The sequence below is a fragment of the Phacochoerus africanus genome, chromosome 9, assembly GCF_016906955.1.
Source record: "Phacochoerus africanus isolate WHEZ1 chromosome 9, ROS_Pafr_v1, whole genome shotgun sequence".
In the NCBI taxonomy this organism is placed as follows: Eukaryota; Metazoa; Chordata; class Mammalia; order Artiodactyla; family Suidae; genus Phacochoerus; species Phacochoerus africanus.
The window spans coordinates 87,503,961-87,515,981 of NC_062552.1; the positions used below are offsets into that span (position 1 = coordinate 87,503,961).

General features: G+C 44.2%; 1 protein-coding gene across 5 annotated transcripts in view; it reads right to left on the bottom strand.

The window, feature by feature from the left end:
* Window positions 1–12,021, bottom strand: part of MCTP2 (multiple C2 and transmembrane domain containing 2) — a 233,829-nt gene that overhangs the window by 165,727 nt on the left and 56,081 nt on the right. For all 5 annotated transcript variants that reach the window (XM_047794408.1, XM_047794405.1, XM_047794409.1 and 2 more), the window contains exons 3-4: window positions 3,666–3,728; window positions 2,177–2,285 (exon numbers count right to left, since the gene is read on the bottom strand). In XM_047794408.1, coding sequence (XP_047650364.1) covers window positions 2,177–2,285; window positions 3,666–3,728 — 172 coding nt within the window. The remainder of the gene's footprint in view (window positions 1–2,176; window positions 2,286–3,665; window positions 3,729–12,021) is intronic.

Genomic DNA, 12,021 nt, shown 5'->3' on the forward strand with positions numbered 1-12,021 from the left:
AGCACCCCTTTTCTTTAAGTCCAGCACTTAAGTTGGATTTCCGTAATGAAGGACTAAAATGTATGACGTGTTCTCTGTATAAACCACCTCTATGGCACAGAAGGGCCTACGAAAGTGAATAAAATGGTCACTCAGCTAATACGGTACTAATATGGACAGGGCGGATCAGCCATGTATCCAGTTTAAGGTCATGGTTTTTGGAGGTAAAATGTTCAGAGGATTGAGAGGAGAGGGAGCATGTGTCTGTGAAAAACCTAAAAGATAAGACAGAAATGCCATGTGCACAGATCTGAAGGACACTGAGTATTGAAACAATCAGCTATCGATCTTATAGCCAGAGAATCACAGAGCATGTTATGCAGAATAAATATTGTAAATTCATAGATAAGTCACGAATCCTTTTATACTCAGTATTCTGGCACATCACACAGTTCTCTGCACCTAATTATGTTAATTAGCTGAATATCAAATTATGTTCGGAGACTGCAAATTAAGTAAAGCTTGAGAACAAATGCATAATGAGGTCCAGCCCCAGAAAAAGAGAGTGCTATGTCTCACAGAGAATTGAAACTCTCCCAACTAGGAGATGCACATGTGTCTTCTCATGTGCCATCACCCACTGCCCAGAGCAGCCATCCTCGGAGGGTGGTTCCTGGACCAGCGGCATTGTGAACAGCTGGGAACATGTCAGAAATGCAAGTTCTCGGGCCCCACCCCAGACCTACTGAATCAGAAACTCTGGGGGTGGGTAATGTGTGTTTTCATAAGCCCTCCAGGCGGCACTGATGTGCACTCACATTTGAGAACTACTGGCCCAAAGGACTGGGTTGGATAAACTTCTGAGGTTGGGTTGGGCTCCACAAAAAAAATCGCCATATTGATCAGTCATGTCAGTCCCAGGCCAAGAAGACATGAGGGGGGCACAGGTGTCAATAAGTATGAACCCTGCAGAAATCATCAGTGGGCACCAAACCTGCCCTGATGACCACCCTAATACTCGTGAAAACCAAGCAGCAATGAACAATCACAGTCAGGAAGGCACATCACACCCCAAAGGATAGAAAAAGAAACCTGCTGGGAGGGGATTGTTTTCTTAATAGATAATGATGCATCTTCCCAATAAATAAAAGAGACGGGAACAATTACTACTGGTTATAAAAGATATAGGTGCTACAGGGAACTATATTCAATATCAACTATATTCAATTAAATTCAATATATTTACAACTTTGCCGTGAGCTATGGTGTAGATCACAGACGTGGCTCGGATCCCGCATTGCTATGGCATAGGCTGGCAGCTGTAGCTCCAAACTGACCCCTAGCCTGGGAACCTCCATATGCCTTGTGTGTGGCCCTAAAAAGCAAAAAAAAAAAAAAAAAAAAAAAAAAAAAAAAAAAAAACAACAACGAAATGTGTGTGTGAATGCACAGAATTAAGTAGCAAAGATTAAAAAATCAATTACATGCAAATAACAGATGTTATCCAGAGGGAGGGGAATCCAGTGGGATTTCAGGGCAGGAAAGAGGGTAGTTCAGATAGCAGTTCCACCTACGTGTACATTTGATAACTTAGACTAAGGATATATTCACATATTTCTCATGCATAAGTAAACTAGGATCAAGGAAACTTATTTTTTAAGTTTTATTGAAGTATAGTTAAGGAAACACTTACTTTCTTTTTTTTTTTTTTAGGGCCACACCTGCAGCAGCCTACACCATAGCCACAGCAACATGGGATCCAAGCCATGTCTGTGACCTACACCACAGCTCATAGCAATGCTGGATCCTTAACCCACTGAGTGAGGCCAGGGATCGAACCTCACATCCTCACAGATACTACTTAGGTTTGTTACTGCTGAGCCATGGCAGGAACTCCAAGGAAACATTTTCTTTAGTAGCTGCTGCATGCTAACCATGCACTTAACAGTGATCTTATTTCCTTCTACATTAACTTATGATTATTAATATTTGATTATTATTACTTTAATAATAGAAAAGGATGGTAAGATTCAAGATGTTTAAATAATTTACTGCAAACACCTCGACACCTGGGAAAGCTCAGATGCTAGCCCCAGGCTACCACGGACCAGTTGGAGATGGAAAAAGTTGACTGACCAGGTTGAGAGAAAGCAGCATGCAGGCTACCAAGAGCACAGCGGCACCAGGGCTCACTTACCGCAGCGATCCCGGATGACCAGGTTCCGGCCTTCCTTCAAGTGTATGGTGAGGAGGTAGGCAAAGGGGCTGGGCAGGTGACTCAAGCCATCACCGGCTTCCCTGAGAGTCTGCACAGATGGAGAAGAAGTGAAGTCAACTGTCTTGGAAAAAGATGATCCCTGTTAAAGGCAAACCTTCAAGGGTCATCCCCCAACTCCCACCCATGTCAATGACATGGCTACATGGTTCTGTTAGCCCATTCTTGTCCTCCTCCCCAGTGGGATTCTACCAGAATCCATGAAATGATCTTTGCAATATCAACTTTCCAAGGAGACGCAGATAAGCTGCCTGCCGACATCTGAAATCCCTTTAGACTCGCCCATGTCCTACTCCTGCCCCATAGTTCCCTGTGGCACCCAGAGAGATCTGAGCATGCAAAAGTGCAGTAGTGGGGCTAGCTCCCAGGAACCTGCATCCTCCCCCCTGGGTGCTGTGTGATGTCTCCCCTTTTTCTCCCCTCACCCCACTGAACCCCTCAATTCTTTTTTTTTTGGTCTTTTTGCCATTTCTTGGGCCGCTCCCGCAGCATATGGAGGTTCCCAGGCTAGGGGTCCAATCGGAGCTGCAGCCACCAGCCTACACCAGAGCCACAGCAACACGGGATCCGAGCCGCGTCTGCAACCTACACCACAGCTCAGGGCAACGCCGGATCGTTAACCCACTGAGCAAGGGCAGGGACCGAACCCGCAACCTCATGGTTCCTAGTCGGATTTGTTAACCACTGCGCCACGACGGGAACTCCTGAACCCCTCAATTCTGATGCAACTTCTCCACGTGCAATAGAAACATTTCAGTTCAGGACTCTTTAGCAGGTGCCTCCCCTGGGGCCACAGGCAACCCGTTTCCTCTCTGCCCCATGCTCTCCAGCTTATCACCTAGTTTTCTTTCATTCCCTGGCCCCCATTATGGTGTTTCCCACACTTGACCTCACAGCCTCACCACCCCCCACAAGATTACTTCCCTCTCTAGGAAGGCATCAACTCCTACCGGCCATAACATCCAATTCAAATCGACTTTTAAATATTTATTCAACGGATCCCATTAAAGTTTTGAAAAGTGCAAAATTATCTCTCTTGAAAAAGAGAGTACAGATAAAATGATTTATTGCTCATTTATTTGACTTTCAATTAATTGATCTTGTGGCTAAGTCTCTCCCCACAGCCTTCTTTTGAAAGTTTCGACCTCCACATTTCAAAGCACTTCAGAATGGCTTTGTCTCCGGTACCATCTCACTCAGTTTCATGGCTCTGTATTTTTAGAAGACTCTTATCCCACTCCACCAAAATCAATAGACACTGAATTCATCTTTTCCAGCTATAATTTGCAAGGCCCCTCTCTGTGGGTGGATACAGTTCAGTATCCTTTAGAAAGAAAGGAGATAAAAAAACACAAGTCCAAATATTTGATAGGAAATATTTACAGTATTTACTGTAGTGTTTGTCACTCACAGATTGCTCTTCAAAATGCTGAGATGTCAGAGAAGCATTCAGATCAGTGCTTCCACAGAGCTTCTGTAAAGAAGAAGAAAAATTAATAAGAACCCTGCTTTAAAGAAGCAAAAGGATACCAACCCATAAGGATATCCTTTATCAGGTCTTTCCCTTTGAGGCTGCCATTTGCATACTCAGTTTCAGATGTGAGAGCCACCTTCCAATGTGTGAGGCAACTCTTGGCAGTAAAAGGTTGACTCATTGGAGTCCATCTGGCTGCAGCCTCTGCTATCTCAATCACTGATCAAAGTGTGGATGAGGCCCATTCTGTTCTCCCACTGGGCTGCTAAGGCATCTCTAGTTCATCCAAGTCCTTAGCATGCCAGCAGCTTTGTCCCAGTGAGGAGGTAGAAGCAACAGAGTTATCCTGCCAGGTCCCTCCATGAGGACCTGGCCCCCAGCCATTAAGGAGAAAGGGGCAGATCAGGTCCTGGAGCCCCAAGCTTAGCATTCAGGTAGGATACCCTTCAAATGTGATCAGAAGGACTTTCCTCCAACCCTAACCTCATGGGTCTAGCAACTGTCCAAGAACCAACCAAAAAGTAGGAAATGCAAATTCCCAACAAATGATATCAGATGGGAGGTGTCTATGTCTCCTACGCTGAATATACCTCAGACACCCAGGAAATGACGCCATGGGCCAATGACGTGAGCATGGCTCAGCAGGTCGTATGGGATGCAGTAGACACCTGCACTGTATCAGGTTTTATATGCACAAATCCAGAGTTGCTCCAAGAGTTTTATGAAGGTTCTGTGAAGATGGTGGTCAGCATGGAAAGGCACAGGGGAAGGGAAATGAACACATGTCTTCCAGCATTTGGAGTATGTTCCTGTTTGCCCAACACATTAGCCAGGGCTGATTTCCTGTGGGAAGACGTGATGTTTCTCCATCCCAAAAAAAGGGCTGAGTAACTCTGAAGTTATGAGTAAATTTAAACACAGGCAGCAGGCCTGCAGAGACTGCTTAGCTGACCATGAAGCACTGGGGGTACCAGCAGCCCTGTGGTCATTGGTCCTTCCCACCCACAGCAAAAATCAGGGATTATCTGGCAAATTCAAAGATCCTGCCTGCATACAAGGCAGGCTGCCTTCCAAGACTCTGACTCTCTCTCTCTCTCAATGGAGCTCAGGCAGCAATGGAACCTGGGTTCCAGAGCCAGGGGGCATTTCTCCCAGGCCCTAAGAGGGATGATGAAAGACTGCCAACAAGCAGGGGCTTCCTGCTCCCACCCCTTCTGCACACAGTGACATCAAGAAATACTGTAGCAAGGCAGAAACGAGCCCTGATCGCAAGTCAGTGTGGAGCCTGGTGAGCATTCACTGGGGAGCACAGAGGCCCTAGAGTTTGCATCTGTGCTTCTCACACCACATCTGACTCTATCTCTAGTCCCAGGTCTAATGTCCCTTGACTGTGAATACTTTTCACTCCATCCATATTAATTCATACAGAAGCGATGGTGGTTTTGGACACTTGGACATGTCTCTGAGCACTTTCCCAGCACTCAGCCACCGGAGTCCCCCTGGCTCCGGAAGGACCACCACTGCCTGGCTGAGCGAAGGGCCCTCACTCTCAGTGTGGGCTTGACCTGGCAGCAGACAAGAAAGGAGGCAACTGGGCCTCTGCTGCTCACCTCCTCGTCTGCTTCTCAGTCGGTGCCTCCTACTTGTGTTATGTATAAAAGGACACCCTGGTTAAGTGGCAAGGGACAGCCTGATACTTTATGACAGCAATCAAAGATTTCTCTTCATGCCTCTCACACAATTACACTCCTCACGATTATTTCCTGGAGGCTCAGCAATTCCTCTTTGGGCTATTTACAAAACCAAAAATAGCCGAACCAGGCTTCCACGTGCACAACCAACAGGGAACATCTGCTGTCTGGTCCTCTGAAGCTAGACACCCTCTGTTAGTGTCTCATTTTATGAAATGAATCAATGATCCACTTAATCAATCCTGTTTGAAGGTAGTTCCACAACACTACCAGTGCTGGGACCAGAACGTCTGTTTAAAGCATGTACTTATTAACCCAGGAACATGGTGGTCCAGTTTCTTTCATTTTCTAAGAGAAGAATGGATGGGTTTAAAAAGCATCAGCCCTCGGACCAGCACATACACTCCCCCAAGTCCGCCTCCCGGGTGCTTAATGATGACATTTGTTAAGTGGCAAAATGAGCCCACGTCACCCCCATCATTTACACGCTATCAAAAAGGAACACGAAGCTTTTATTCAAATACGCGATAAGTCTTCCACTTAGAACAACATGGAAATTAAATGTGAAGAATGACATTAATTCAACATTATGGCTGGTTTTACTCACAGAAAAGTCACAGAACTTAAAGTTATGGTTCCCACAGCCCCCGTAACTGTCACACATCGTATATACACACCAAGGAAGGAAAGTGATCACCATAAAGACGACCGGAAAGGCTCCATAAGCACAGGAGGACCGAGTTACAGCCGCTGGGGGACACATAACTTTGAATATTCCCCTGCACTCTGCATGGAGCTAAAGGTGTTATTCACTGAGCAGAAGCTGCATTTTTGTTACCTTCTTTGTAACCCTGGTAACAACATCCATGAGTTTTTCATTTGAAAAAGTACAGTTAGTAGTTTTCTCATCAGAAATCCCTGGTATCTGCTATCCTGTGACTCTTTTCGTGTTCTCGACAAACACATTCAAGCACTCTAATTTTCCTTTTTCACTTTACTTTTAAAAAATTAACACACAGGAAAATTGACATTTTACATGTGTGTCCAGGGCTATCACTTTTTAACATATGTACATATTTGTGTAACTACCACCATTAGGACGCAGAATCAGAACTGTTCCCCCAAAAAAACCTCTGCCTGCTACCCCACTGTGTTCAACTCATTCCCTCACCCCTAAGCCATGCTAGTCACTGACCTGTCCTCATCCTATGATTTGATGTTTTTCCAGAATATTATATAAAGGGAATCACACAGCATGCAAATTTTTGACAATGGCTGACATCTTTCACTTGGCACAGTGCCTCTAAAATCCATTCAATTGGCTCTGGAATAAACAGTTCTCTTTTTTTAGATGGCTGAATAGTATTCCAACATTATGAGTGTACATTGTTTGTTTATCCATTAAGCACTGGCTTTAACCATTTTAAACAAATGTTTCCAAGGACATACTCAGGAAAAGACAAATAATTTTGAATACCATCAATGCTGAAGTCTTTCTATGACAAAACTCTCTAATTATATACAAACATCTCACATAAATCCAGCACTAACATCTTGGCATGAGGCTAGGCACCTGTCATACAACTCTCACTATTACCTTTCAGATAAGTGGGGTGTGTGTGTGTGTGTGTGTGTGTGTGTAATGACAGCAAATGTACATTGATATTTCCATTTTATCTTACTAAGGTAAAGTTTATGGGAAGGTAATACATAATTTGCATTCTCTTCAGATGAGAATTCTCAATCTGCAAGACTACACATTTCTTAAAATGCAGAACTATTAGAAAGAATGGGTCAATTTTTTTTTTCAAAAAAGAATTATTTCCTTTAGCTACCAAGAATCTTAAGAACAAGACACTGATGTGAAAAAACATTTTCTCTTATATACACTAAATGTGATCTTGTACAAATATTACCTCCCACATGGCTAGCTGAAGGATCTTACCATGAAGAATACACAGGAAGTCAAATAAAAAGCAATGCAAACAACTCTTGGCTGTTTAAACATCAGAGGCAGGAGACATAAACCCAGACCAGGGAAGCTAAATAAGAGTAAAATGCTGGCTGGGAAGATCACTGGGATGGTCTTTGGGAAATGCTCTGTTCAAGTCACAAGTACAGCAAACAATATACATAATACACATTTATTTAATTATCTAACCCACATCTATTATTCAGAACATGGGAGTTTCTGCTGTGGCGCAATGGGATCGGCAGCATCTCTGCAGCCCTGGGATGCAGGTTCAATCCCTGGCCTGGCACAGTGGGTTAAAGGATCCAGTGTTGCTGCAGCTGTTATACCTGAAGCTTGGATCTAATCCCTGGCCTGGGAACTCTGTACGCCATGGGTTAGCCAAAAAGAAAAAAAAAAAAAAAAGAATACGGATATTTAGAATTGAAGCAGTCACAAACACAAATGGGGCGAAGGAAGTAGCAAAAGGAGCAAAGGGGATCCAGTGGCTTAGACAGACCATTAAATGATGCTGGAATACTGTGACAGAATCAAAGCAACCAACATGGCAAAAAGAGGTTAAAATTAGAACCCCTGTTCAGAAAAATCCAGGCCTACCCAATGGCTGAGTCTACTCATATTCAATTTTTACACATCTTTTTGGGAGGTTGTTGATCATACCATCAAGGTATACACACTTATTCTTCCCCACTCCAAGACTGTTCTCTTAAAGTGATTACCCTGGAACACTACCTAATATACAAAATATGTCAGATGTGTGAGTGTGTGCACATGTGTCTATGTATGTTCACTACCTATACCAGCAAATTAAAGCCTGCTTGTTTTTATAGATAAAGTTTAAACTCTGAAACACAGCCCCATCTATTCCTTCATATACTACGTATGTATAAATTTATATATCATTATGGCTAATTTCATGCTACAACACCAGGGTTGAGTAGTTGCAACAGAAAGAGATCTGTGGCTCACAAAGTTGGACTTATTTATCACCTGGCCCTTTACAGAAAAAGTATTTCAATGTTGGTATAATAAATACCATATTCAGAAATAGTTGCCCATAACCTTCCATAATTTTTTTCAAGATTGTTAACAGTGGATACTTTAAAAGAATGATGGTCCCCCATTTACTTTGCTGACCACTTTATAACTGACAAATACACACTCTTACTATAAGAAGTTCCATTATTAAAGTCTTGTAAGAAGGGCTTGCATTCGTGATTTACAATTTACCAATTTACAAATAGAGGGCCAGAGCTAAGGGGCTAAGTGGTGGCCAAAGAAAAGCAGGAGAGTAAGTCTCTCACCTGAGTCCTGGTTACCCGCCCTTCGCTGTACCACACCTGCACTCAGAACCAGAAGAATCCAAAGTCAGAACACCTCACCTGACCTCAAGGCACGCAGCTCTGCACAGTCGCAGACAAAGGTCTGGAGTCACAAAGACCTGGATTTGAATCCCCCTTCCCAGCTTTGTGCCCTTGAAAAACTTACTTAAAGTTCATGACCAGGGGCATATCTCTAAAAAGGGATAAGAAAGACATGAACCTTATAGGTTGTGAGGAGAAAGATGCGTTCATTCCAAGGCATCTACTGAGTATTTTCTCTGGGCCAGACACTGTACAAGGCTCTTTGCATAAAGAGGGAGCCAAACAGATGTGGTCCAATGAGAGGATATTTATAGTACATTTAGCAGAGTTACTCACACATAACCTCTCAGAGTGTTATTAGGTTGGCGGTACTGTTCTATTATTCGTATTATTATGAAGACACTGGCTGTGCTTGGGAAGACTGTAGAAAACAACTCAGTGAAGTTGGTCAGCAAGCCAAGTCCCTGCCTTAATCCTGAGCACACCTTCCCACCGACACTGGTATGATGACAGATACACAATCAAGGTGTATCTCGAGATGGTACCGTCTTTCCCCCCACACACACAACTCATCAACCTGTGCCCCCTTCCTCCATAGTTCCAATCTGAGAAAACCCTACTTAACTGCTATCCCCAGTGTCTACAACAGGAATAGCAAACACTGTCTCTATACTTTTTTTTAAGTTTCATTTTATTTTTTTTCTTTTTACTTTACGACCGCACCTGAGGCATATGGAAGTTCCCAGGCTAGGGGTCGAATCAGAGCTGCAGCTGCTGGCCTACACCACAGCCACTGAGCTGCATCTGCAACCAGATCCTGAGCCCACTGAGTGAGGCCAGGGATCAGATCTGCATCCTCATGGATACTAGTCAGGTTCTTAACCCCCTGAGCCACCACAGGAACTCCTATATGCTACTGATGCATGCTGCCCTGGCTGTGAGCAACACAGCACCAATCCCACGGGGTTCCTTTGCATCTACTCATCCAGTGACCTAGGCTGTTGTTATGGTAGCAGTGTTGCCAGGCAGGATGTCAAAGCCCACATGATACAGCCTCAGAGGTAACTCTGACGCCTCCTCCATCCTTTTATTTATTTTTTTATTTTTTTAAATGTTCAATTTCCTTCTTTTTTTAATATTTTATTTTATTTATTTATTTATTTATTTATTTTTGTCTTTTTGCTGTTTCTTGGGCCGCTCCTGCGGCATATGGAGGTTCCCAGGCTAGGGGTCGAATCGGAGCCGTAGCCCCTGGCCTACACCAGAGCCACAGCAACGCGGGATCCGAGCCGCGTCTGCAACCTACACCACAGCTCAGGGCAACGCCGGATCGTTAACCCACTGAGCAAGGGCAGGGACCGAACCCGCAACCTCATGGTTCCTAGTCTGATTCGTTAACCACTGCGTCACGACGGGAAATCCCTCCTCCATCCTTTTAGTCACACAGCTTCCTTGCTCTTCCTGAAACACGGCAGACACACCCCCACCTCTGGGAATGTGTGTGCTGGCTGTTCTTTCCCTGAGAAATCTTTTTTCTCCAGACATGCACACAACTTGCTTCCTCGTCTTCTCTAGGTCTTTGTGCAAATGTTATCTTCTCAGAAGAGATCTTCCCTGACAACTGTGTTCAAAATGGTAACACCTGCACCCTAGCACTCCTAAGTCCCTCCTCTGCTTTATTTTTCTCCACTAAATCTAACACTTTCTGAATACATCTGTAACCTGCCACCATTGAGAACAGGGTCTCCATGAGGCAATGCACTGCTGTCTGTTTTATTGCCTGCTGCGTTCCTAGTGCCTTAGAGCAGGATCAGCACGTGGTAGGTACTCAACAAATGGGGAAGGACTGGGGGGAGGTGGGGAGGGAAAAAAAAGGGGCCAATTCCATGAAGGACCCTGGGACATGGCTTACATGCCTGTCTCGCTAATACCAGTTATGCTGAGTAATGATTTTTGAAATTAAAAATAGTGAAGATCACACCACTGAAGTGTAGAGAAATCAACACATTTGTTTAATTGTGAGCTGTAGCTTGTTTCCTCTCCTCTGTGGTTTGTCATTTTGCGTCTCTGTGGTCACTAAACTGAAGCTCTGTGGTTGCCGAGCAGTTTCTGGAACTATCCCAATAAGATACTTCTCTAAACCACTCAACTCATCCACATAAGCTAGCACCAAAGCTAGTTGTTTCAAACTCCAGCTGTCAAAAGAAGTGCCAGGAAAGGACATACCCCTTTGTGGGATTAGAGGGAAGGGGGGTGGGGGATGATAATAATCCTTCCATTCAGGATTATTAGCTACAGACCATGATCTTAAACCCATTCAGCCATTAAAGTTACCCCTGCATTTAAAAGGGCACGGTGGCCACAGAAAAATTAAGTTTCCTTTGATGATCAACTTTTTTCAGAGCGCCAGTTCGGAGTTCTCCCAAATTGAGGATCTGTATTTTTCTCAACACCCGATGTGCACACAATTTAGTGCACAGGCCTTGGTTTCAAAGTCATGGATTTTGGCTCTGACACTTATGAGCTGGATAGCATTAGGCAAGTCATCCAACCTCCTCAGCCCTCGGTTTCGGGCTAAAAAAGTAACAATAAAAATAAGAGCATTAATAAATATGCTGGTAATCACAGCAGTAAGTCCTTGTTGGGCACTTGTGACTGCCACATACTAGGCTAAGAGCATCCTATTTTTCTAGCCTCATGGGCAGGAACCTTATTACTTAGATTCACTTCCCATCTATCTGAGTCTTAACCTCAAAATGCATCCTCTTCAAGCCTTTCCGACCACATACTCAGAGCGACTGCTCCCCTCTCACCTCAGCTGGTTGGTTATCCAGCACAAGTCTAGAGACAGCTTTGAAATGTTGGTCATTTTTTCCAGTACCCAAGTCTAATCTCAATTCCATCAACAATATGGGGGGGGCGGTGAGAACCAGAGGCAACTCTCTGCAGTCTCTAATACTTAACCAATTTTCCAAGGCATGAGAAAGCACCTTGTAATATGACAACCAGGGTCAGGGGATGGGGGCGGAATACAGACGAGGGAAGGAAGTAAGGGTAAAATGCAAGATGAGAAGAAAAAGAAGAAAAAGTAAGCTACTCTCCCTCTGAGTCTGCTTAATTTTAGCTTCTTCATATCAAACCTGACATCCAGGAATGCCTTCAGAACTCACCTACCCACTCAGGACCTCCACGTATCACCACCTCCCCCAACCAAGCTGCACCTCTTAAGGCCCCACAGCACCTCACAGTCAACTTCAGACACAAAG